The sequence below is a fragment of the Phyllostomus discolor genome, chromosome 13, assembly GCF_004126475.2.
Source record: "Phyllostomus discolor isolate MPI-MPIP mPhyDis1 chromosome 13, mPhyDis1.pri.v3, whole genome shotgun sequence".
NCBI classification, from domain to species: Eukaryota; Metazoa; Chordata; class Mammalia; order Chiroptera; family Phyllostomidae; genus Phyllostomus; species Phyllostomus discolor.
The window spans coordinates 40,239,015-40,265,373 of record NC_040915.2 but is presented as its reverse complement, the minus strand read 5'-3'; the positions used below and the strand labels follow the sequence as shown (position 1 = coordinate 40,265,373).

At 70.4% G+C, this 26,359-nt stretch overlaps 1 protein-coding gene across 4 annotated transcripts in view; it reads right to left on the bottom strand.

Annotated features, from left to right (window-relative positions):
- MAD1L1 (mitotic arrest deficient 1 like 1) overlaps positions 1–26,359 on the bottom strand; it is a 106,276-nt gene that overhangs the window by 36,281 nt on the left and 43,636 nt on the right. For 3 of the 4 annotated variants that reach the window (XM_036014633.1, XM_028527810.2, XM_036014632.1), the window contains 3 exons: positions 16,465–16,609; positions 4,164–4,304; positions 2,296–2,352 (listed from right to left, as the gene is read on the bottom strand). In XM_036014633.1, coding sequence (XP_035870526.1) covers positions 2,296–2,352; positions 4,164–4,304; positions 16,465–16,609 — 343 coding nt within the window. The remainder of the gene's footprint in view (positions 1–2,295; positions 2,353–4,163; positions 4,305–16,464; positions 16,610–26,359) is intronic. The other variant, XM_036014634.1, reaches the window with a different exon arrangement.

The following is a 26,359-nucleotide window of genomic DNA, read 5'->3' as shown; positions in this document are numbered from 1 at the left end:
GGTTATTGCTGGATCATGGGGGCTGGGGGGCCCCTCAGCCCGGCGGCTTGGAGCTGGGGCCCCGAGGAGGCGGAGCCGCGCTTGCCCACGGCCACGCCCACCAGGCTCGCACTTCGCTGAGGAAACTGGGTGGGCCGCTTTAAAGAAAGTCAGGGGACGAGCTGGACGGCGTCCTCTGAGGGGCCCTGCCGAGCGACTCAGGGCACGGAGCCCCGTTCCAGGGCCCGCGGCGGCGAGGCAGCGAGCCTCCCAGCAGAGGGCCGCAGCGCGGCAGGCCGAGCACGAGGCGTGGCCCGGGACGGGCGGGCGCCCCAGCTGCAAGGCCCCGCACTGCGCTGCCGCCGCGCCGCTCCTGGAGCCCGTGAGGGAGCGGCCACGGGAAAGGGGACTCGAGGAGGACGTCGGCTCGATCACGCCCAGCTGTGGGGGTGCAGTTCTTCTTAAACCAGGACGCACACCTTCTGCTCTCGCTCCCTGAAGCGTGCAGAGTACCGGAGCTTCCTGTCTGCACTAAGAGCCCCGGCGCCCCCGCCGCCGCGGGCCGCGTCCCACCAGGGCGAGGTGCGGCCCCAGCACGGCTGCGGGCCAGGGCGTCCTCACTTGTCACAGTAAAACTGCATTAAAGGAAAAGCATGAGTCGTACGTGTGCTTTTAATTAGCACGGGCTTGCTAATTAATAACAGAAAGTCCAACTGTCTTGGTCCTGTCATCTGCAATTAGTTAAGGATGCTCAGATCTCTCTTTCCTCTCCTTGCCTGAGCAGCGCGCTCGGTCTGCGCTGGAAAGCAGCAGGCCGGGGCTGCGGGCTGCGGGGCAGGAAGGACGGGCCGCGCCCGGGGGCCCGGGCAGAGGCACGGGGTCAGCGGTCGGCGACCCCTGAGCCCTGCTTTCTCGGGGCCAGGCGCCCGAGCACACATATGGTGCAAGGCCGTCCCCAGGACAGGCGGGCGGGCCACCTGGGAGCCAGGCCAGGGCTGACCCCTGGCCTCCCGCTGAGCTCTGGGCCACGGATGCCCCCCCCTTCTCTCCCTCCAGCCCAGGGGGGACAGCGGGGCAGACCCCGCCCCTAACCAAGTGCAATGCACCCAGTGGGGCGCTGCCCCTGGGGTGCTGAGCACAGACTGTCACTCCGGACCGCGCCCCTGCTCTGCCGCTCCCACAGCCCATTACAGCAGGGGCGCGGCGTCTCCCGGGGTGGCCCTGCCCTCCGGGGCCCTGACTCCCAGCTGCCCCTCCCAGGCCCATGTCCGGACGTGGGAGCAGCCTGATGGGTCTCTGCCTCCTGGCGCCCGTGCTCACCCGCAGGACACGGTGCCAGGTGCACTGCTGGCCTGGACTCCGGAGACCCAGGCCCCGGCCCCCGGCGTCCACAGCATCTCTGACACCCCACCTCCCCTCGCCCTCAGCCTCTGGTCTGACTGACCACTCCTGAGCCTCGCGCCCCTGCAGCCGCCCCCACCCGACTGCAGGCTCTGGGCTCAGCCAGTGCGGACAGCTCCAGGGCACCCCCACGTGTGAGCCGATGTCAGGCCCACCCAGCCCTGCCCTCCAGTGCAGCACAACAGTGCAGGTGGCAGCAAGGACCCCCCACAGGCCGTGGGGACCGCCCATGACAGACAAGGCAAATTCAGGAACACGTCACGGCCACTTGGAGGGGGACCTGCTGAAGGTCAGGCACACAACGCTAAGGAAGCGATGACACTAAATCAGGGCCTCTGACCTGTGACACAGCCCCAGAGCCTGTCCCAGTGCCAATGGCAGCCTCGCCCGCTCGCCCAACCAGACGGCGGGCGCTCCTGGTGGCCTCCCTGTCCTCGGGAACAGGCCGAGGGATGGGCAGCATGGAGGGGCTCGCAGCCTGCACGGGGCAAACGCGCCCCCAGGCCAAGTCCCCATGTGGGGGTGAGGCGCCGGCCCGCACCGGGAGGGCCAACATAGTCCGGGAGATGGCTGACCGAGAGCCCACCTGCCAGCGCTTCGGGGAAGGGGCGGCCCCGAGGCAGGCCTGCGTGGGCCAGACGCATTGTCTCGGTGGGCACACGCTGTGGGCAGGGCCTGCCCGGGGCCGGGGCGGCCCACTGACGGCACGGGCGCTGGGACAGGCGGAGGCCTTGGGCAGGAAGCGGGTCGTGGCCCACCGCACAGCAGGGCACCACGTCTGCCTCTGGGGCTGGGGCTCAGCCCCCAGACCCCGCGCCCTGCAGGGGCCGCGGCTGCCGGGGGTGCAGCACCTGAGGCCCCGGACCCTGCCGCCCTGTGCCCCGGGGCCCCGCCGGGCCCGTCTCAGGGACTCACCGTGTCCGCCCTCTGCTTCTGGCTCCCCAGCTCCTCCAGCGCCTGCGCCAGCTGAGCCTGCAGGACAGACAGACAGACAGCGGGGTCAGGGGCTTCCCCTGCTGCGGCCACCCCCGCCCGGTGGGGGCGGGGCAGCAGGAGCTGGCACTGGGGAGGGGAGGGAACCGAGGGACAGCTGGGGACGCCAGGCTGGCAGGATCCGTCCTCACACCCGCCGCCAGGCAGCCCCTGCGGGGGGCCGGGGGCAGACACAGAGACGAGGGGTCAGTTCCCGCGAGGGCCGGGAAGGCCACGGCCGCCTCTGGCTCTGGGGGAGGGGGACACCCAGCAGAGCCCAAGGCCTGACCCCGCCCACCAACAGGACCCGCCCCCACGAGAGGCGCCAGGCACAGGGAGGGAGGATGGCACCCTTCTCCCAGCAGAGGCTCCAGGAGAGTGCTGGAGCGCAGGCCAGGGGGTCCTCTGGGAGCGAGAGGAAGAACCAAGACTGAGGAGAAGGCCCCCGGGCCTTGTCCTGCCCTGTCCCGGCCTCCCTTGGTGCAGCCCCTCCCACCCTGGCTGGAGAGCAGGACTGCAGGCCCTGTTCGCTGCCCCCTGGTGGAGGCCAGGAGGCTTACAGCTCTCAACAGGAGCGGCCAGGGCCTCTGGGCTGAGCAGGGAGGGTCCAGGCCCGACCCCCTGGAGCACTGAGTGGAGCCACTACCTCCAAAGGGGGAGGGGCTGCCTAGTTCCAAAACCTGAGGCAGCTGGCCCCTCTTCACCAGTGTGCTGACCCTCCAAACAAGCCAGGAGACGAGCCAGCTGGCCTGGGCCAGGAATGTCCGGCTGCTACCTGCAAATGCTTTGGGTCCTCCCCTCCTGCTGCAGCTCAGGCTGGGGTGGGGCTCTTGTGGATGCTGAAGGGCCCCCTGGGCAGCACAGCAGGTGTTCAGAGGGCATGTGGGTCATGGCCAGAGGGCCTGATGGCCACAGACCCGCTGCCCCATCCACAGACCCCGGAGCGCTGTGCCCCTTGTCCCTCGGCCATGAATGGCCTCACTGGGACACCGGGGCCTCTGTTCCTGAAGCTGTGATGGGCACAGAGCCAGCGGCCCGAGCACTGAGGCTGGATTCCGGGGTAGCCCAGCCTCAAAGACGGAGGGTGCTGGGGAGTAGGAGTTGCAGGCGGGGTCCCCATCACCACAGAGGCCGGGGGGGCCGGGCAGAGGGAGGAGACCAGCGAAGGGCTGCTGGCCTCCAGAGGCCCCATCGGGAGGAGGTGGGAGTGACTGGAGCCCTAGTGTGGACAGTGTGTGAGCTCCCATGGCCACGACCATGGCAGAAAGGGACACATGGCCGGTGGGCGGCCAGCGGGAGGCCGCAGGGCCAGGGGCGTCCTCCACCTCCCCAAATTCTCCCGCCACTCCAGGAGACAGAAGGGGAGGCTAGGTGACCGACCGCCTGCTGCCACTGCTGATGTGGGAGTCGGGGACCTACTCTGCTGACCCCGGACAGGCCAGGCGAACTGGGACCAGCGGTTCCGTGCCAGCGACTGGAGGAGCACGGACAGATGGGGGGGCGGGGCCTGTCCACCGGCTGCCCCTGAGTTTGTGAGCTGCGTCAGACCCTCCAAGGGGGCATTGGGCCCCAGCTGGCAGCCCCAGGGCCGTGGCCAGGGGAAGGCAGGTGACCACGCTGGGCAGTGAGCCGAGGACACCGCTGGCCCCCCGTCACCAAATCACCGGAACACGTGGCCCTGGCGGCGCCAGGACCGCCAGCCCGGCTGTGGGCGGTGTGGCAGGTGGGCCGGAGAAGCTGCCGTGCAGAAGCGCCAGGACGACTGGGGGTCCCCCCCTCGCTGACGCTCCGGGGAGGCCCCGCACACTCACCTCCATCTCCGAGCTGTGGGCGTGCACCTTCTGCACCAGGTCCTCGGCCTCGCGCATGCGCCGGGTCAGCTGGGGTGAGTGCTCGGCCGGCGCCAGCTCGCTGTCGTAGGACCCCAGGATGGCGCGCATCCCGTCCCGCTCCTGTGGGCACAGGGGACGGGGGTCAGGCCGGGGGCGGGGGGCGTGACGCTGCAGGGACAGGGTGCAGGAAGACGCCACAGGGGCCCGCACACAGCTCCCCCTCCGCTCCGGAGGGGCCGCCTCGGCTCGGCCAGCCCGTCCCTGCCCGGGCACGGCACGCTCTGGGCTGGCACGACTGACCCCCCGAGCCTCCACAAGCAGCCCAGGAAATCACGGTGGGGCCAGGCTAGGACGGGGCTGGAGGACCTTGCCTCCTGTGACCCCTGACCTTGACCCAGGGCCCTCAGAGCCAGGGTCCCAGGAAGGAGAGAGCCGCTCGAGCAGGGGGGCAGCAGGCGTCCAGATGGACCGAGAAACCAAAGCTCCGCCCACCTGCCGAGCCCCGCTGCCCCGGGGAGCTCACGCACACACACGCCTCCCTCGGCCGCGGCCGGGGCCGCCCCAGTCCCTGCCCGGGGCAGCACAGCCTGGGAGGGTGGCTCATCCGCTCGTCTCCAAGGACGGCTGTGCGGTCCACGCCACCACAGCGGTGCGGCGGGGCGCTGCCCTCGGATGAGGCCCACCACGGTCGGTCGACTGCGGGGCCATCTCATCCACAGATGGGTGCACCCCCCTGCCACAGCTGGGTTTGGGGGGACAACTGCCAGGAGAGACTGGCCCAGCCCCTGTGGCAGGGGGCCAGGTGGGATACAGGGAGAGCCAGCCCCAGCACTGGCTCGCAGGTACGCTCTCAGACCCCGGGGCAAGCCCCCGCACCGCCCCACCCCCAGGTGCGGGGCCAAGTTCCCCTTCAACTTGGTGGTCTCTCAGTTGGCAGCCCCCCACCCCCAGGGACCCATCGACTGCTCCGCTACTCCAAGTGCAGGCGCTGCCCCCCGGCGCCCAGCCCCTCCTCCCCAGACCCCGGGTCCTCCCCAGGAGCCTGGTGCCCCCCGGCCTGCCGCCACAGCCACTGAGCGTCCTCCCTCGCGGGCCTGTGACTCAGCGTCACCTGGCATGGACTTCATAATTAGTCGATGACAAAAAACTCAATAAGCGGGAAATTAAAGTTACAAATCCAAGTGGAACCGGTCACATATCCATGGAAAATTTGTTTCCACGGGAAGGTTTATTGAGTGTCATAGTTTTATTGAAACCCTCTATCATCCCACTGACTTTTATGGTTTCGAGCTGGTTACCGAGTTACCACGCGAGGGCCGGGGAGGGGCTTTCTCTCATAAACAAGCCGCACCCGGCGCCTTTATTGACCATAAATCCCCACACGCCCCCTGGCCCCCTCCCGCCGCATCTGCAGGCTGGCTGTGGCCGGGGGAGAGGACGGTGGAAAACGGAGGGTTTGCCGTCGGCACCTTTCAGAGAAACTGCTTTGTCACCGAGCAGCGCCGGTCTGATCGCATGACGACTTTTTAATGACCGGTTCCACTCGTGGGAAAGTTTGCTTCCCTCCCCTGGAGCAAGTGTGGCAACTGCTCGCTGAGCGGCCGGGTGCCCAGGCTGCCGCGGAAGCGCAGATGCACCCCGGGGAGCCCCGTCGGGATGCACGCCCCTGGGTGCCGCTCCAGGGGCCGGGGCAGGCCCGCTGGGGAGCCGCTGTGTCTGCTCCTCCTCACGCGTACCTCCCAGCAACTGAATGGGTGGGGAAGTGACCAGGGGTGGTGCAGGACAGGAGGGCACCCTCACCCACCCCCGCCCACCGGGCTGCTCACCCAGAGGGGCGGAGGTGGTGGCTGAGACCCCACTCTGCCGGGGGCAAGGCGGGCGGCTGGGCGGCAGCGGGTCTGCACCCGACCTGTGGACCGTGCCCCGCTGGCCGGGGGGCCGAGGGTTCAGCCTTGCAGCACCCCTGGGCTGGCCAACAAGGGCGCCCGGACGCACAGCTCAAGGCCGGGCTGCGGCCACGGGCTTCCTGCCTGCTCCTGGCCTGCCTCAAGCCCCGCAGGCCAGCACCGAGGGTGGGGCCAGGTGTCCTGGAAGCTCTGCCCACCGGGCGCCCAAACCTGAGGACGGCAGAGGTGAAGCAGGTTTTGGCAAACCGACGCCTTCCCCTTCTAGGAAACCAGGGGGTCAAGAGCTCCGGGGTGCTGCGAAGGGGCAGGAGGAACCCGTGTGAAGCCGGGTAAGGATTAAGTTCAGGCCCAGGCCCCCGTTTTCTGGAAAAGAAGCTGAGGTGCAGAGGTGCGAAGCTGCCTGTCTGAAGCCCCTCAGGGAGGGGCACCACTGACCGGCGGGCGGCCACATCCTGCAGCCAGGCCCGGCCCCGGCAGCCTGAGCAGGGAAGGGCATCCTGGAAAAGGCACCATTGGAGCACCGCCCACGGCACCAGCAGCAGCAGCCCCCGCGAGAGGGCCGCCCAGAAGACCGCGGGTACGCAGCATCGCGCAGAGAAGACGCAGCGGCCTGCAGGAGCGGACACCGGGCCGCGCCCCCAGCGAGAGGAGCTGGGGCTGCACGGGCGTCATCGTCTGACCGACACCTGCCCAGGCAGGAGAGAGCGCGCCGGGTCCCCGCGGGCGTGCACGGGCCGAGCTCCGCACACGGCCTGAAAACGCCGGGCTGCCGCAGAGGAGAGCCCCGCCCCGTGGCACTCGGGTCAGGAAGGTGGCCGTGGTGGGAACAGGAGAGCCCCCCGAGGGGGCTTGAGATGGACACAGCGGAGCTCACGGACGCTGAGAGCTTCTGGAAAGAGAGACAGAGGCGACCTCCACCCAGACCCCCGACCGAAGGCGAGCACCCAGGACGCACAGCGCACGCACGCACACCCGAGCGCGAGGCGGGAGGAAGCAGCGTGGGCGGCGGCTCTCTCCGACAGGGGTCTCACCAGGGCCCACCTCCAAAGGCAGCGGCACGGGCTGCGATGAGGGTCAGGGGCAGTGGGCGGCGGCACTGGGGCGAGAGCCACCCTTGCTCACCGCCAGCAGGCGTGGGAACAGCCCCCCGGCCCCCCCCAGGCCAGCCGTCTGACCCCGACTGTGGAAGTGGGCACATTGCACGCGCCCCCCGCCCACGTGCCTCAGAGACGAGGGGAGGGGGGCTCACGGCAGCGTCACTCAGTCACCGAGAAGTGGGCAGCAGCAGAGCCCGGGGCCACACCCACCACCACGGGGAGCACAGCCACTCGGGCCCAGGAGCAGGAGGCCCCCGAGCTGCTGGGCAGGGAGCCGAGAGGGGCAGCCGGGGGCTGTGCTCCCCGTGAGGTGCGAGGGGCCGGAAGGGGCAGGGGAGAGTGCCAACATCCTGCAGGCCGGCGGCAGCCCCGGGGGGGGGGCCATGGTCTCCTGCCTGGGGACCCCGGGCCGTCTTCCCGAGAAGCTGTGGACCCCAGACGTTGCCCCAAACCCTCCCGGGGACACACTGGGACTGGGAGGGGCACAGGGGCCCGAGGGCTCCCTGGAAGCGGCAGCTGTGACCCCATCCTGTCCTGCACCACCCCCAGGAGGGAGGGGTCTCACGGGGACAGGCAAAGGGGAAGCAGCTCGCGGGGCCCACCCCGCCCTCCAAGCACGAGAGGGCCCAGCAATGCGGCTCCGCGCCAGGCGGAGGGAGAGCCTCTCCTGGCACAAGTGCCCGGGCCCTCGGAGCCCGGAGACTCCCCGCCGCTGGGCGGGGGGCCAGTGCGGGACTCAGAGGACAACTCCAGCGACACGGTGCCGCCGACTTGCGTGCAGAACTTGAACACCGTTCCCAAGTGCACTCCTGGCTCGGCTTCCTCCGAGGAGATGAGGCTAATTCAGAGCACGCACAGCACCTGCTCCTGCCCCCGTGACCTCATGAACATGCCTGAACACGTGTGTCCAGAGTGGTCACTGAGGGGCCAGGGTGTGGAGGACGGGCAGCCTCGCCCCCTGCGAGTGCTCTGAGCGTGCAGGCAGGGGAGCGAGGCGGGGCCTTCCCGAGGGGCTGGTGCGTGGCGATGAAGCCCGTGGCGGGCTGCCACGTGGCCCAGCCCCCCAGACCCAGACTGCACCCCTGCCCATCTCCCAAGACCACCCTCTCGTCCACTGCTCCGTGTTTCTCACCCCTCCGTGCCCAACCGCCTCACGACGGAGCGCCTGCGACCACCCAGCAGGCCGCTGTTGGCTGAGCACGTCCCTGCTGGCTGCCAGCGGCAGAGCAGCCCTGCGAGGGGACACGGCCTCCCGACCCCCCCCCCCCTAGGGGTCTCGTCTGGGACTGCCGGGCGTCCCCCTGCAGGGCGGCCGCAGTCAGGCGCCCTCCCAGCGCAACAATGTCCGGTCGGGCCCCCACTGCCCCGGGCCCACGGGGGCGCCAGGTGTGGGGAGCAGGCCGTCTGGGCCTCCGGCGGGCCCAGCCGTGAGTCACTGGAGGCCCCGGGCCGCCTGGCTTCCTTCCGGTGCCACCTCCCGCCACCCTCCCGCCCACGCACAGCCAGAGCGCTGGGGACGGGTGCTGTACCTCTCACCAGCAAGCCGTGTTCTTACAACTCCCTGCTCCCGACAAAAAGCTCGGCAACACCTAGTGCGGGGGAGTGGAATCAATTGAGATTCCCCGGAGCAGTCTCCCTGCGCTCTCACGCTGCTGGTTACACACTCCATTTCGTTTATGTCGCTTGTGTGACGCGCCCCCGGCCCCGAGCTCCCCACCAGCTGCGTGGGTGCTGCCTCGGAGAGCTGGGTCCCGGCCCGATGCTCGCGCAGGGGGCCGGGCTGCCAGCACAGGGGGAGACGCGACACCCCCCGGAGGTCCCCGCAGTGTGTCACCACAATGGTGGGGCCGCAGGGCACGGGCAGCTGCGGGAGCGGCCCGGCTCCGTGTCCAGCGCGGCGCAGTGGATCACCCGGACGCAGAGGAAGAGGAGCCGGGTGCGACCCCTCGCCGCAGGGCAGCAACGCCCCCGAGCTGTTCTTGCTCTCAGAGGAGCGGGGGGCCTCCGTGCATTCGGGGGGGGGGTGTCTTCGCCGGCGAGCGAGTGGTGTGCCGCGTTCGCCCCCGTCTGCGCTCGGCCTGCCCACCCGGCCAGCACCGTCCCGGCACGGGTTCCAGCCCTCGCCCACTGCAATCCACCCCTCGTCCCGCCCCTCCTGGGGGTCGTGCTCGCGGCCAAGGGCTGAGACCCTGAAGGCCCGCCCACGTCCTGAAGGTTTTCTCTGACCTTGAAACTGTTTCCTACTCAGGTTCCGCATGCAGGTGCGTGATTCAGTTTGAGCTAATTTTTGTGCAACGCGCGAGGCTTTGACTGAGGTCCCCTTTTTGCCTCTGCACGTCTAACTGTCCCAGCAGCATTTATCGGAAAGCTCACCCTTCTTCCACTGAATTGCTTTTGCATTTTTCTCAAATACTGGTTGACCCAAAACAAGCAGGAAGGAAACTACAACAAATTAAATACAAAGTAGGAAAACAACAGAAAAAAATCAGCTGGGCCAAAAGGTGGTCCTTTGAAAAGACCAGTAAAACCGGTGAACTGTTGACCAGACTGGCCCCCAAGAAAGGGGGAGGCCTGAGACGCATGGAGTTGGGAGAGAAGGGGAGCCGGTGCCCCCAGCGTCGCCTGAGCGGGGGCGGCAGGGGGACTGCTGCAGTGCGTGCGGAGTGAAGCGACCTGGAGGAGGGACATGTCCTTGGAGGGCGCCTGGCACCGAAACCGACCCGGGAAGAACACCAAACCCACACAGGCCCGTCGGCGGCAGAGGGGTGAACTAGCCACCAGCACCTCCCTGCTGCCTCCGGGACGTGGCCGGCAGCGCCCAGGGACCCCAGGGCTGCAGGCTCCGGCCCCTCAGACGGGGGGGGGGAGGGGGGTGCCGCTGCTCTCTGTCCAGGGCCGCCCCTCCGCCCCTCGGCTCCCTCCACCCTGCCACCTCGGTCCCAGGCACTGTCCTGAGTGTCCTGTCCGGCTAGGACCGCTGCCCGGTCTCTGGCCAGGGCATCTTCTGGCCGCCGCCGCCCTCAGTGTGGAGCCCAGCACCCGCAGGGAGGCTCCCAGCTCCCCAGCCCCCGCCCTCCGAGTGCCCCACGTCTGCTCTGCGTGCGCTGCCCAGGCTCTCCCTCTGTTCTCTGCACTCTGCACAGACAACCAGGCCGGGACCGGGGGTCCACGCCTCTGCCCTCCGGGACGCGGAGGTCCCGGCCGCACGTCACAACCGCTGCTTCGGCGGGAACACGCACCACCCGGCTCCAGGTGCTGTGCGAGGTGCCGGCCTGAGCAGCTCCGTCCTGGGCTCGAGGGCGCCCAACTGGGTGCTGGCTCCGGGGGGCACTGGGTGCACGCGTGTGAACGACGGCCGACGAGGACGGCCTCGACAGCGTCTGCCTCAGGGACAGGCCCTCTGTCTGAGGAAGGGGAGACGCCGTCAGAAATGGCCACCCCCAGGCCACAGAGGTGCCGCCGACCACGCGGTGGCCCACGGTGGAGGCGCGCCGAAGCAGCAGCTCCCTGAGGGGCCTCCCCTCCCCCGCCGACCTGACGCCACACAGGGCAGGAGAGCAGTCTCACCCAGGAGAGCCGGGTGGGTACTGAGAACACGCACACACACACACTCACACAGACACCTCGAAACCGAGGCCGGGGGCTCTGCACAGGAAGGCGCCCCACGAAGGACGACGTCCCTCCGCGTCTCCACTCAACCCTGCACGAGCCCCAGGGCACGGACGAGGTCCTGGGGGCCTGCGGCCCCTCGGCGGCCGAGCCCCCTGCACCGCGGAGGACAGGCTCCGGGGAGGACGGCTCCCTGCGCCCTCTGTGCTTGCAGAGCTGCGCGTGCAAAGGCACCGCATGATGCATCCAATTATGCAGCACGAGATGCAGCCTCAGTAGGGAAAACGCGAGTCAGCCGTGGAGACAGCTCGGAAAACGCTGTGCTTTGCGACAACTGCGCCCCGACCTGGAGAAGCGTCGGCCCCCACCCCTCACCGTGTGTCCGCAGGGACACAGTACAAACACACGAACACACGGCGCCGTGCTGCCCCCCCCCAGGTCCTGCGGACAGCCACGTGCTGGAGCTGACCCCCGCACGCTCCGGGCACAGGGCCTGCATCGCATGCCCACGGCTGGCAGACAGAGGAGGGGGCGGGGACTCTTGAACTGATGCCAACCCTGAAAACCCACACCCCAGCCTGCCCGGGGGTGCTCCCTGTGGTCGGGGAGTCCTGCCGTGGGGGCCGGCATGGGGGCGCAGGCAGGCATCAGAGGGTGGAGCTGGACACGGGCGGAGCCTCCCCTCCCTGTCCTGGGCACACTGCCCAGCCCCCACCCACACGCCCTCCACAAAGAGGGTCGTCGCACACACTGATGCAGGGAGCTTCCGACAGAACCTTCGAGTGAGGTCATCGGACAAACACCGATGACTGCAGGCTGCCCGGGGGACGTCGGCAGCCCCTGCTGCCCGCTGGACAGCGCCCGGCTCCGGGCCCCGGCCACGTGTGCGACACGCACTCACTAGAAAACGGCCCGAGGCGAGGACGACGCACCCCAACCGCACTGCGTGGGGAGGCCGGGCACAGTGTGAGCGCGGGAGCGGCCAGCTCCGCGGTGCCCCTTGTTTCGGAAACGCAGACCGCTGAGGCGGTGCTGCTGAGCCCGGGGAGGCTGAGCGACAGCAGAGCCGGGCCCTGCTGACAGCCACCGCAGCAGACGAGCACGGACACCACGGGCACGCACGCACGCACCCACACGTGCCAGCTCCCGGGACAGCCCCGGCACGGGGGCGCCACGCCAGGACAGCCCGCGGGGGCAGAGGCGGGCCGGGGAGCGCTGCCCGGCACACCCGAAGCGCTGACCCGGCCCTCAGCAGGCCGGCCAGGCCAGGCTGCCGCGGGCCAAGGGCGGGAGCGCCAGGAGCGGCCTGGAGACAGTTCAGACCGCAGCAGGACGCTGCGGCTATTTTTAGCTGGAACACTCGGGAGGCTGCCTGGCGGGGAGCTGTGTCTTTGAGTGTGACCATCAATTTTCACCTGCAGCAACTTCCTTCCCTTTCAGGATGAAGGTTATTCAAAGATTTGGGTTTCTTCGAAATTGAGTTGAGGAGCGAACGGGCCGCCACAACGACGAGAGGGGACTTTCAATCGCGGACAAGGACACGCGCCAGCTGGGGCCGCCTGGGCCTGCCGGCCACCCTCCCACTCCGCGGGGCGAGCCCGCCGGCAGGGGGAGGCCACCCACGCGCTGGTGCAGAGGCCGCCAGGCCGGGCGCCACCCCCATCCACCCCGTGCCTCCGCCACCCCCGGTGCCCGGCCCTGCGTTCAGAGACGGCAGCCTCTTCCAGGGAAGGCCTCGGCCCCTCCGCCCCGGACGCCCCTCACCCCGGACGCCCTTGAGGGAGGGGCAAGCAGCTCCCTGAACAAGACCCCGCCTCAGCGCAGCACGCCAGAAACTCAAATCCAACGTGGGGAGAAGCCCACGAACCGCACGTCAGAACCGCAAATGAAGACGAGGCTGCACCGCCGGCCTGTGGGCGCGCTCCCCGGCGTGGTGAGCTGCCGCGGCCCAGACGCCCTGGGGCCGGGCTCCGGTGGATGGACTGGCGTCCTCTGGGGCGTGGTGCCACCCCGAGGGCAGCGGCGTCTGGGAGGCAGAGCCCGGGAAGGGCACAGGGGGCCCCGCCTGACCTCACGGGCCCGCTGCCGGCAGGCTGGGCCCTGCACCCGCAAGGGCCCGCCTGGCAGGGCCGAGCTCCGAGGGCAGGGCGCGGGGACCCAGGGTGCAGGGCAACACGGCGTGTGGGGAACCACGGCGCCTCTCCTCCCGCCTCCACAGGCTCTTAATAAACGCCCTACGTTGGGAGCTGAAACAGAAGGCATTGTGCTTGACCTCACCGTGTTTGCTAAAACTGCTTTGCTCTTTGAAGCTTTTTGTCTGCTGTGGCCCCGGTCCGGCTGCCCCATGACCCTCCGTGGGACTCTGGCTTTCTAATGACGGCAAATGGCAATTTCCCGTAACAAACAGGCGGTGTGTTTTTTGTTTTTCTACTTAAGTAGGTGTAACGGAAACGTCAACCTGGACAGGTGAGCTGAAAGACACTCCACCACCGCCCGAAATGCAGTGTGGAAGCCGAGGGGGACCCCCCCTCTCTTGCAGGGCGAGCGACCCCCGCCCGGAGCAGACAACCGCTGACCAGAGGCCCTGGCCGGGGGGCAGCTCACCACCCGGCCCCAGGCTTCCTGAGGGGTCTGGCAAAACGGGGGGTGTCTTCCATGAGAAGAAAGCAGGGTCTGAATCTGAACCGTGGCCCCCCACGGGGCAGCACGAGCAGCCAGGGCTGGGGGTGGGGGGCAGCTGCAAGGCCAGCAGAGGGGGGCTGCCCCGGCCGGCCAGGGGGCAGCGCAGAGGTCCAGACCAGGCGTGGACAGGCGGAGGGCACAGGCGTCCGCGTCCAGAAGCCTTCGGATGGCGTCCCCCGTCCACAGAGCACCTGCCTCCCGGCCTGCGGGTGCCACACCCAGACGGCGCCAGGGCGGGCGTCAGACCCACGGGGCTCAGCAAGGGCACGCTGTGAGCCCTCCCGGAGCCTGCAGCCCCGAGCAGCCGTGACCGGCCCCTGGGAGGACGCCGCCTTGTCACAGCACTGGCGAGACGTGGAGACTCAGCTCTGGATCGGTGAGCCTGTGGGGAGCTGGTTTTGTCACCCTGTCTCCCCGGAAGTCAGGGGCCCATCGGGCACGTGAGGCGGGCCCTGGGCCCTGGCACACTGAGCGTCCCAGCTCCGCCCTGGAGCTCTGCGCTGCGTCTGGGAGCAGCTCCCTGGTGGGCCTCTGGCCCCATGGGATTGGGGGGGGGGGGCGGGGGCAAGCACATGGGGCGTGAGGCTGGGCACACAGCAGCAGGGCCCCGCACCATCTCCTGCCTCATCAGTCCTCTTGGTGCGCTCAGATGGCACCCCGGGAGCCCAGAGCAGCTCCGGGGGACCTGGCGGGCGGGGGGCTGCAGTCCCACTGAGGGCTGGCCTGAGCACACAGTCACGCTCAGACGTGGCGGGGACAGGCAGCGGAGACCAGCAGCAGGGAGCGCGACAGTCCCATTCAAGCTGGAAGGAGCGGGGGTCCGGTCAGCTCAGCGCCCCCTGGCAGGACCCCCAAGACCACGTGCCAGGTCAGCGGGCCAGGACGCCACACGGGGCGTCTGTCTGTGTGAGACGGTGGCGGTGGGGACCCCCCCCTACCGGGAGGGGAGCGCCAGCAGTGTTATGGCTCAGTAACCCCCCCCACCCTGTCCTCCTCAGCGGGGGGCTGCCCCCGTCCCGCAGGCAGACCGAGTGCTGGTGTGAGGCCGGGGCACCGGACACCTGCACGGCCCAGGTGCCCGCCCACCCGCCCGCCTGCCAGGCCCCGAACTGGAAGGTCTCCAGACACACGAAGCAAACGCCGGTGTGCAGAGAGAACTGCGTGTGGGCTGGACTCAGGCGGGGGGCGGGGCTCAGCAGCAGCAGCAGGGACCACCGGTAAGTGCACACCTGACCCCAGCCCGCCTTCCCAGCTGGGGGGCACTCCCCCAGCCCCACCCCAGTTCCACGCCACCCCGGGCCTGGACGTGCCAGGCTGGAAGCCGGCAGGGCGCCCACCCGCCACACCCCGGTGGGGGGCCGGGGAGCAGCAGGGACAGAGCGCCCCAAGACAAGGCGCAGCCCCTGGGCAGCCACGAAGGACGCTCGCTCGCTCGCTCGCCCGAGAAGGCGGCGCGGGCGACAGGTGAGCGTCTGAGGGCTTCCTTCTGCGCCTGCGAGGGCGCGCCCAGCGCTGAGGAGGGCGGCGTGCGAGAAGCGCCCCCGGGAGGGGGAGGGAGCCCACGGGCTCCGAGGACGGGGCGGGAGGGGGAGGACGTGGGGGCCCGGAGCAGCGGCGGCACCCATGCCTCGGTCTGCAGGGGACACGCGGGCACGGCCTGCCTCCCTCAAAGGGGAGGGGTCTCGTGCCGGCCAGCGGTCGCGCGCCAGCACCCGCACTGCGACCCGGCGACCCTGCGGGGTTGGGGGCTCTGGGTCCTGGGGGCCCGTCGCACGGCCCTGGGCTGCCGCCGCGAGTGAGGCCGCGGCCAACACGCAGTCGCCCAGGAAGAGCAGGGGTGGCCCTGCCCGACACGCCTGCCTCCCAGAGGTTCTGTGAGTCGCTCAGCCCCACTCAGCGGTGACAGAAGCGGAAAACTGAGAATTCCAGATGCCAGCAGCCACCAAGGTCCCCGTGAGGGAGGCCTGGCGGCGACAGGAGAGGCGGCGAGGCGCACGGCACCCACACGGGGGCTCCGCGCCCAGCACCTCTCCTCACCTGCTCAGGCCCGGGGCCCCTCCCGAAGCGGAAGCAGCTGCCGGGGCGCTCTCACAAAAGGGGGAGACGGCGCTGCCCACGGCGAGCCCACCCGCCTGCGTGCGGCAGGCTCGGACGCCCCGGCTGGAGACACGGCCCCGCGGGCCGCACGTCCAGGAGCAGCGCGTCTCGGGGGTGTGCCCGCAGGCCGCCCGCTGAGCCCGGCGTCAGGGGCTGCGCCCACGGCCGCACGGAGGGGAGGCCCCCGGCGGCACTCGAGCAGCTGGAGCCCGACTCCCCCCAGGAGCAGCGGCCGCGTGCCGGCGAACACGACAGTGTGCGCCCAGGCGGACACCCCGCGTCTGCCCAGCGAGCCGCGCCGGACACCACCCTGGCCTCCGCGGCGCCGGGGGGCACAGCCGGGCCTCCCCCTTCCCACCTCCTGAGACCGCAGCGTCCGAGGCCGCGTCTGAACGAGCCGTCTCCCACAGAAACCCAGGCTCACACGCCAGCGAACTCCACCACCGGAGCCAGACGCAGAGCCAGGCATCCACGCTCTCCGGATGCCGAGCCGCCGGGAGCCACCCGCAGCCGAGGCTGGTGCTGGGGTGCGTCCGCCCCGCCCATCTGGGCACCGGCGGCGCTCGCGCTCCGGCCCTGGTGCTGAAGGGAGACTGGGACGCACGCTGGGGCGCAGAGCTGTCCAGAGGCAGCCCGGCCCCGGCAGGGACAGCGCCCCCTCCAGGCCATCATTGGGAAGGAGCACAGAACGCCCAGGCTCCAGGGGGCCGCCACCAGCAAGGCGAGGGCGCACGCTGGCCCAAACACGTCTGTGTGCGTCCGAGGCGAGGACGAACCACGTGGAGAACCGTGCATGGGGTTCGGGGGAGATGCTGGCAGACTAGGTGCCAGAGAGGAAACGCCAGGGGCGGGCGCCGCCCACCGCCCACCTGGCCGCCGCCGCCGTACCTTGGTCAGCAGCAGGACGCGCTTCTGCAGCCGGCGGGCCAGGGCCTCGTGCGTCTCGCGCTTCTTCCTCTCCTCCAGCAGCTGGGCGCTGACCTGGCACAGCTCCTCCTGCAGCTGCTGCCGCACCTTGTCCAGCTCGCGGGCGCTGCACAGACAAGGCACGAGGGCGGGGTGAGCCCCAGGCAGCACCGCCCCCCCCCGCCCCCCGCCAGGTCCCAGAATAGAGCCGCACGTGCAGCCCTCGCTGTGCTGCCGCGCTCTGCACAGCTGCTCGGCGCCTGTCTCTGGGTCTCGAGCGGACCCCGGGCGATCCCGGAGCTGCCGTGGGGGAGGGGCGCGGCCCCACACACAGTGGGGAAGATGTCGGCGTGAACGGGCTCAATCACCGGAGCAGGTGCTCCCCCCAGTCAGTGGCCAGGTGTGCAGCGGCTGCACCGTGGGGGAGTCAACGCCCAGGCCCAGGCCCGCCCGCCCCGCCCCCCGGGGTGCGGAACCCCAGCCAGAGCTCTGTACGGAGGCCCAGGCCCCACAGGCTCGGCTGGGCCAGGCTGGCTGAGGCCGCGCCCGCGGACCTGGGCCCCCGGCCCCCCCGCCTGTGCTGCGTGGCCAGGCCAGCCCTTCAGACCCCAGGGTCAGGGCGCATGTGTGACCCGCTCACAGAGCCCGCTGCACCCGCCCCCCCCACGTGGGTCTTTGCCTCTCCCCAAACGGCCGCCCGTCCTCCCCAGCCCCGCTCTGACGCCCTCCTCGGAGGCCGCCCAGCCCAGCAGGGAGCGGCGAGGGCTGGGGACGAGGGCCAGGGAGAGCAGGGCTGGGAGAAGCCGGCCCCGCAGGGTGCCTGGGGCAGGGGCGCGTGGGCCTGGGTGGAGAGTGCAGTGCTCATGCTGCTGCTTTGAGCAGAGAAAACCTCTTTCCAAAGGGAATCTTTACAATCTCAACAGCAATCAGACAGAAGTGCTGTCACCGGGAGCATGTCACGAGGTGACACTTGCGTTGTCTGCTGAGGTGAGGACGACACCGGCTGTGGAGGCACAGACGCGGAGGGACCCTGCAGCCGGTCACAGTCCAGCAGAACAACAGGGGAGCAAGCCCTTCGGGGCCCTGGGGGCGGGTCCCCTTGGCCGAGCTGCTGTGCCCGGTGAGGAAGGGGTCCCGGAGGACACGGCAGCCTGGGGACCCTGGACGCGGGCGGGGACGGCCGTGGGCGGGCGAGGCCCTGCAGCGTCCTGCATCCCCAAGTCTGCCACGAGGCCCGAGAATCCCACCACCACTCAGTCATCTAGAGGGGACCGGACTGAAAGGCCCGACCTCAGTGCCGCAGGCGACAGACACAGGCTACGGGACGGTCCACGGCGGGGCCCCCCGCTCGTTCCCGGGCCCCGGGACACGGCCAGGGTCACGGCCCACAGGCCCAGCCTGGCCAGTCCCTCCTTCCGGCAGGGTGGGGAAGAGGGGACCCTGAAGCAGCCAGGAGGTGCCTTTCAGGGAGGGGCGACGTCTCCTGGGCTGTGGGGACCCAGAGGCTGGAATCCTCAAATTCAGGACTTTTCCCTGCGCCCTGGGGGAGGCACCGCTGCCACCTGGCCTGGGCTCCCCGCGCCCCTCGCCCAGCCTGCGGCCTCCCCACCCCCCTGCAGAGCCCTGGAGGTCGCGCGGGCGCCCGCGAGGAAGCCGAGCATGGGGAGCAGGGTGGCTTCAGGGGACCGGCAGCAGGGGACCAAGCACATGCATAACCCCCTGGGAGGAGGGGTGGGGGAGCGGGGCAGGGGCCCAGCAGAGGGGGCAGCACAGTGGGCGAGGGGGGGCCCTTGGAGCCCCACCTCCGCGGAGGTGGCGGAGGGCAGACAGAGGAGGACCAAGGGTGCGGGCGAGGGGTGGGGGGAACCGACAAGAGGTGAACCCCAGAGGCCCTTCTGCGGGCACCCTGGGCCAAGAAGGGGCGGGCAAACCGGTGGCAGCTGGCAGGGGGCAGAGGTCGGGGGGGTTCCTTCTGTCTGCACACCCTGTGGGAGACCGAGGGCACACGGAGTTTCCAGAGACCAGTCCAAAGCGCCCAGACTCGCTGTGCAAGGCCCTGCCCACGGACACCCCCACCTCGCAGGCCGGGAGGGAGCAGCGCAGCCCCACGCCCTCTGGGGCGCAGGCCACACGGCCCGCCACCCGCACCCCCACCCCGACTCCTCCGTCGGGCCGCTCTCCCCACGCAGCCCAGCCTTTCCTTGGAAGCAGAGGGAGGAGACTCATAAAAAATCAAACCCCAGGTTCCTTGCTCACGGTGACCTCCGCGGCCCCTGGCGTTTCTGTGAGCCTCTGGGGGTTCAAAACCGAGGTCTCAGTTTGCGGCAGAAAGAGCGGCACGCCCATCGGCCGCGCCTTGCTGAGCAGGCGCCCGCGTGGGGAGCTGGGCCCGGGCTCCCTGCCCCGACGGGCCGCTGCAGCCCAGCCCTGTGGGCTCATTCACAAAACTCCCAGCCCATGAGCAGCCACCTTCCAGGGACAGTGCGAGGCCACGACACCCCCTCGGCAGCTGGAGACGCCTGAACGGCCCTCTCCAGCACACCACGCACGGCCCGCCTGCCCTTGGCCCACCCTCTCCGGACTCCAGCCGCCACCTGGCAGGCCTGAGGTCCAGGTGGGCGCCCGCGCCAGCGGCTGTCACCGTCACCCCTGGTGCTGATGGCCCAGAGGCCTGGCCCCTGCCCCTGGGGAGGACCAGACCGGGCAGGCTGCCGCCGTCCGGGCCAGGAAGGACAGGGGCTCTCGGGGGCCCTGGCTGTGCCGCACTAAGTCTCGCCCGGCACACCGACGCGGAAGCGGCCGACAGCCGCGGCCAGACCCAGCCACGCAGCGGGAGTGGCTCTGAGCCGCGCACACGGAGGCCCCCGGCAGCCAGACTCTGCGCCAGGCGGGGCCCCTGGGTGGCCTGGGCTGCCCGGGACACGCCGTGCACCTGGCCTTGCTGAAGGTCCACAGGACCCCAGAGAAAGCGCACGGCCGCCACCCCGTCCCCGACCCCTGAGGAGTGAAGCAGCCTCACGGGGTCAGGCGGCCGGGGGTGGTGAGCGGGTGCAGGTTCAGCCCCAAAGCCTCATCGGCCCGAGGGGGCCCCCTCCCCACGAGGCCGGCCTTGACCAGCCCGGCTGAGACAGACCTTGGGGGCAGCACGGGGACCTGGGGTCCCGGCATCTCGCCCCAGGGTCGCTGCGGCGTGTGGGGGAAGGACGGGGGAGACCAGAGGCAGGATGGCAGAAGGCTCAGGCGGCCGCAGGGAGGGGGCAGCAGGCGCCAACCATGGCAGGTGGGGGCGTGCGAGACGGGCGTCACTCTGAGGCCCCGGAAGCGTGGCGGGCACGGGCACCGTGCGTCAGGGAGGACGGCACGAGCAGGGAGGTGACGCAGGGCAGAGCCCGCCCCCGGGACCAGGCGGGGAGCTGCGGCCGGGAGTGCGCACCCCAGGGCTCACGGAGGAGCAGTGGGGGCTCGCACGGGGAGACACCTGCACTGGCCCCGGGTCAGGCCAGCCGGGCAGCGGCGACACAGGCCCGCCCGGGGCCTGGGCCCAGGTGTGCCCGTGAGGGTCGGTGGGCTGGGAGGCTCGGTGCACGGCCTGGCTCCACCCCCGAGGGATGGCGCCACCGAGGCCCGACCGTGGGAAAGGGCCCTGCGGGGACACTCACACCCACAGAGCAGCGTCAGCGGTCAGCGGCCTCTGGAAGGGGTGGTGCCGGCCGAGGCCACAGGAGAGGGACCACGTGGTGAGGGGTGGTCGGCCACGCTCCGAGGTGGACCGACCCCATTCCCAGACAGACATGCAAGTGTCCGGGAAGAGACGCACGGAAACAAAGGCCCGGCTGCCTTCCCGACCTTCCTGGAGGGGAGAGGGGGCCTGGCCCCCAGCCGGACAGCCTCACCTCGCCAGGCACGCCCCTGGCCCCACACCTGGCGAGGGGAGGGGCTCGTGACCTTGAGGTCCAGCAGGTGAAGAGCCACTGTGCGCCGTCTCCCTCGGGCACACCGCCCACGTGCGCCTGGCTCAGACAGCCGGCAGAGAGGCCGGGCGCGGCAGGCAGGGCTGCTGCCAGCTGATACCCGAGCCGGCCGTCTGCGGAGAGCAGATTAGAGACAGGAAGTGCGGCTGGGGGAGCGCGGGAGCCCGGGCGAAGCAGCCTCCTGCTCCATTGGGCGGGGGCTGTGTGGGGCCCTGGGCAGCCGCCCCCGCTCACCTCCCTGCAGTGAGACGGGCACCGCTGCCCGGGGAGGGGCACTCGGATTCACCTCCCACCCTCGAGCAGCTGCACCTCGCCTCCCCGTGCCAGGCCCTGGGTGGCCCTGGGCTCGGAGCAGGGAGGAGCCGGAGCCGGGACAAACCCAGGCCAGGGCTGGTGGCCCGGAAGAGGACCTGTCCCCAGGATCCTGGGGAGCAAGTGCCCATCACTGCCGGATGAGACACCCTCCACAGCATCTGCATCCACTGCCCAGCAGCTCCCTGCACCACTGTCGCCCCTGGGGACAAGTGTGGTCTACCCAGCACTGCCCCCTCAGCCAAGCCCCGTCCCACCACCATCCCCCCGGGAGAAGGGGACACCCAGGCCGGGGAGGGAGGCGGTGACACCGCAGAGCCCCAGCTCGGGCGGGTCTCAGCCCAGCCCTCCACCAGGCAGGGCCACCGCCTCACACACACGGCTGAGGGACGGGAGTGGGTGGGCCACCGGCCCCTCCAGGCCCTCCTCCTCCTCAGGCCCTCTAGCGGGCCGGTGGTGCCCAGCGCACTGCGGCCGGACACGCTCGCCCCCAGGCCAGGCCGGTGCTGACGGGGCACAGCCACAGAGCGGCCGGGCACGCCCTGCACTCACATCCACGCAGGGGTCTCCCTGTCCGCACACGTGCTCAGAGGGGCAGCCTCGCCCTGCTCACAGGCGTGGAGACTCCAGCGAGCACCCAGACACGGGGGCCGTGCAGCCGGAGCTCCCTGGACGCGGCCCCACGCACGGGACAGCAGAGCCTGCGACTGAATGAATGCTCACTGGGCAATGGCCCGTTGTTACAGCGAATCGCACGGCCGGGAGTGCAGAGGGGACCGCGCCCCAACGGGACATGGGGCGTGAGCCGCCAGGGGCTGAGCCTGGCCGTGCCCCCTGCCAGAGCTCGCAACGTGGGGCTCCTCTCCTGCCGACACCCGCAGCCTCACTGACGGTCGGTCAGCACCCCCCCCCCCGCCCCCATCACCGCGAAGAACCAGTGTCTCGTGCGTTCCTTCCCTGCCGGTGCTCGGTCCCCGGCACCCGCCGTGGCAGGGTTCCGATCTCCTCCCCGGCCACTTCTGCAGAGGCCGCTCCTGCTCCAGCCCACGACAGCGGGCGGCTCGGTGGCCGGCCAGTCTTCCTCCCTCCCGCGTGGGGTGCTGGCCAAGCAGGGGCCCTCCGGCGCCGCTCACACAGCCGCCCCCATGGTCCCTGTGCCGTGCGTCCCCTCTCGCTCGCCCTGAAGCATCGGCTGTCCCCTGCGTCTCTGCTGGGTTTACCGAGGACCGCGCAGTTCAGCCTCCACGCAGCCACGAGCTTCCCAGCCTCCTCCGACTGACACCGCTTTCCAACCTCGTCTCACTGGCAGGGCAGCCACGCGAGACTCTGAACCGTTCACAGGGGGTGTGCCCTGTGGCCTTGCCAGTGTCCCACCCCAAGGCAGGCGCCCAGGGTGCCAGACCAGACGGGCGCTCTGATCGTCCGAGGGGGGACGGGCGTGTCCCCGCCTGAACACGCTCCTGGAGTGGGCTGAGGAGGCCGCCTCGAGAGCGGCCCACCGGGACTCGGGGAGAGGACGCACAGGAAGTGCCCGCTGCGGCCCTCCGTCCCCTCGGGCGGCCCTGAGCCCACGCCTGGGGGCACGGCGGGAAGACGACGACACTTGAGAGGCACTCACAGGGCAGCGGGGACACGTCCGGCCTCATGGCGTGCTGGCCGCTCAGCGGGGACCCCGCCTGGGCTGACGCCAGGGCTGCGTGCTGGGCAGAGAAGTCGGGCTCAGAGGGGTCCCCTCCCCTCCGGGCAGGTGGGAGCCAAGGACCCGGGCACCAGCGCGGGGATGCAGCCGGGGCCGAGGCCGGTCCCCCTAGAGCCAGCTCAGGGGCGACTCTGTGCCACCTGTGGGCGCCCCGCAGACCCTGGGCCCTTCTCCACGAGCCACCCCCCCCAGGGCCCGCCTGCCCCCACGCCCCCACCTGCCCCCACGCCGCCCTGCAGGAGCAGCCTGCTCAGCAGTCCCAGAGGTGCGCAGCTAGAGCCGCAGGGGGAGGCGGGCCGGCGACAAAGGAAAGTGCTTCTCTGCACACCAACCCCTCTCGGAAGCGGCTCCGGAGCGGCCATCTGCCTGCGAGATTAGCATCCCGGAGCTGCACACCCACAGGCAGGGGCCGCTCCGCGAGCCCCGCTCCGCCCGCCACGGCGGCAGAGAAAGCCCATTTACATGGTAATGCCGCAAACTGCTTAGGAAGCGCTTTCCAGAAAGAACACGCCAACTTCTTCTCCACTTCCGGCCGGCCACACGGTGACTAAGGGCTGGGCCTGGGCGGCCGGGCCCCCTCCCACCCACACTCCCTCCAAACACACCCCGCCCCCGGCCCCCAGACAGCCTCCCCCGGCCCTGCGAGGCGAGGGCAGCTGGACCCGCAGAGCCCAGTCGCTGAGGGGAGAGCACAGTGAGCCAGGCAGGGTGCAGCCACGAGAGGCCACTCCAGGCACCCCCAGAGGACACGGCGGGCCGGCAGCCCCTCCCCAGGTCTCGCCCCCGCCGGCCTCCCCCACACCCCCTCGGGGGGTCCTCCCGGACCCAGCCACTGCCCCGACCTCGGCTCCCCCCACCCCAGCTCACCTGGCACACGTCACTCACGCCCGTCGGAAGGGGTGTGGCCCTGCCGGGGCCCAGGGCAGCACCCGGCACCCAGGAGGGGGTGTCAACAACAAACTGACCAGAGAGCTAGGAAGCCCCAGCCTGCGGGGGTCGAGGCCGGCCCTGGCCATGTGGACAGATCTGCGGACAAGGGACGCTCGGCCCGAGGAGGGACAGAGGCACGGGCCCGGAACACCCAGCAGAAGCCGTGGCCACAGCCAGGGGGCAGTGACGCCCCAGGACGGGCACTGAGACGCCAGGACCGCATGCTGACGAAGCTCCACGGAGCGCCCTGCCCCTGCCACGCCCAGTGCCCTGCCCGCGCACACACCCGGCCACAGGGGAGGCCCTGGAGAGCAGGACCGCCACACAGCTGCGTGAGCAGGCACCGGCCCTCTGCTGGCTCCTGCACGACACAGGCGCCCTGGCAGAGAGGGCCCGGGGAGGGGCCGACAGCCCACCGTCGGCCTGCGGGTGCACTGCGGCGCCCGAAAACCCCACATCCTGGGAACCGCACGGACGGAGACCCAGGGCCACGGGAGCGCACAGCCGAGGAAGTCAGTCACGGGGAAGATGCTTAGGACGTGAAGGGGGGGGGCCTGGCCGGCGGGCACCGGGAACCCCGCACAGAGGGGCAGTCACTGCAGTGGGCGGGTGCGCCACAGCCAGGCCCTGAGGCAGGGTGGGGGCGTCCCGGCCGGCTGCACGGGCCCGGGGGCCCGGGGGTCAGCCCGGGGGCTCGCTGGGCGGAGCCCGGGGGGGCTGGCCCGAGGCCCGGGACTGCGGCAGTGGGTCAAAGGTGTCGTGCACTCAACACGAAATCACCCAAGAGGAAAACGTGGGAGAGCGTTTCACTGGCTCGGGAAAGACAGGGTCCTTTCCGCATCCACACGGAAACAAGACAGAAGCAACAGAAAAGAGGACTGACACACTCACCTACATGAAAATAAGGAAGTAACGTGCGGGACGGAGGGAAACCATCCAATGGGAAGGCATGGTTTCAGACAAAGGGCTGGTTCCCCGAAGCTGCTGCATGCCCCCGTGAACTAACGTGCAAGGCAGACACGTGGGCCCGGCGGGCCTCCACAGGCACCCTGAGAGACGGCCCAGCCCAGAGCGGGGGTCTGACCGGCTGTCAGGCAATGGACGGTGCTGGGCGCGGCTGGCCAGCTGGAGGAGACACAGGAGGCCACCAGGCACAGTGGTGGCCAGTGCGCACCGGGGCTGCCCCTGCGCTGGCCGGGAACCCTGGTCCTCCCCGTGCCACACGCGCTCTGGGAGGAGCAGCAGCTCTGAGCGAGCACACGCTCACGGGCGGCCCCGGCCCCGGCAGGCCCGGCCTGCACAGTCCAGCCAGCTCTGCTCAGGATGGGCACCACCACACGCCGGCCCGGCGCGCATGGGCCGCCAGAGTGCGCAGAGCGTGCAGAGCCCTGGCACCAGCACCGGGGCTCCGAGCACCGCGCCCACGGAGCCTCCCCAGTCGGGCCCCTCGGGCCCCGCGGCCGTCAGACCCACCCACTGCTGCTGCGGGGTCAGAGGTGTGCTCCTCCTCCTTTCCAGGCCACGGCCAAGTTCTGGACCCAGCGAGAGCCCGGCAGGGGCTGCCGCTGGTGGGGAGGGGCATGGCTGGGCGGGCAGGCGGGGTCACGAGCATCTGACGACACGCGTGTGCACGTAGGGGCAGTGCCCGACCTCACGTGAAGGTCTCAGCCCTTTGCTAGCCATGGCCGCCGCCTCGGCAAGGCCCTGTTTGGGAGCAGACACCACTGACACCCTCCTCCCATCTAGAGGACTCCCGCAACAAGACCCAGGGCCGGGCGGCGGCGCCCAGCTGGCGGGACGTGAGCGCGAGGGCCGGCCCGAGGCCTGCTCGGTCAGCACCGCCTTCCTGCCGGGGACACAGGGCCCTGCCCAGGAGGGACGGGCGCAGCCGCGGCCGCCTCCTTCCCGCTCTGCCGCCAAGATTCTGACAGCCTCGCCGGGATGGGCCCTGGCCCACGGGGCTGTCCAGCCCCCAAATGGGGGAGTCAGACCCAGAGCGGGACGCAGGGAAGGGCACCCCAGGGGAGGACCAGAGCGGCAGGTGGACGTGGCCTGGCCTCACTGGGGCCTCTGCCACAAAGCCGGCCACGTCCCGAGAACGTGGTGGCTGAAGACCAGGGCTGTCGGTCCCTCTAATCAAGAGACTCCGGACAAACCGCCCAGTCACCGGTGAGGAACAGGTCAAAGACAAACAGGAGAGCCAGAGGCAGGCCACCCCGCCACAGGCTCTGCCTGCACCTCCACTCAGGGCCCTGGGCGGGCCCCCCCCCCCCCACCACTCCGCTCTTCTCCTCGGAAAGCAAAGGGGCAGAGGAAGGGGGGAGGGCGCAGCCGCGACCCCGAGGCCACAGGCCGAGGTGCAGGACGGAGCGTTGACGAAAACAACACCAGACTCCCGGCCAAGACGGGGGCACAGGCAGACACACTCACCTCCTCACACAGCCACCCCAAAATGACAACTAAAACACAGAGCCACCGTCACCCAGAACCTCCAGAAACGGAGCTGAGCGGAAGTCTGACGACTACGAACTGAAGAACCCACACCCGTCCAGCCCAGGAGCAGGGGCGCAGACACAGAACAGGGTGGTCCCCCACCTCCCTGCGGCGGGTAAAAACTCGGGGTGGGGGGCGGGGGAAGGAGGAGTCCCAGCCCTGCACCAGGCCCCACCCCCCCGGGCTCCAGTGCCAGGAGGACAGATCCCCACAACTCCTGGCTGCAGAAACCAGTGGGGACTGAGTTGGTGGAAGAAACTCCTGGAGCCCCAAGCAGCTCCTCTTAAAGAACCTACACACACTTACGCAGACTCACTCCCTCCAAGCTCCAGCACCAGGACAGCCGCTTGGAAGGCACCAGTGGCACACTGGGAGAAACCGGGGTGTCTGGCATCAAGGCGGGAGCTGGGGCAACCTTCTGTCTATTCTCCCAGACAGAAAGGCAGGCAGAGCCACAGAGCCGGCAGGCCGT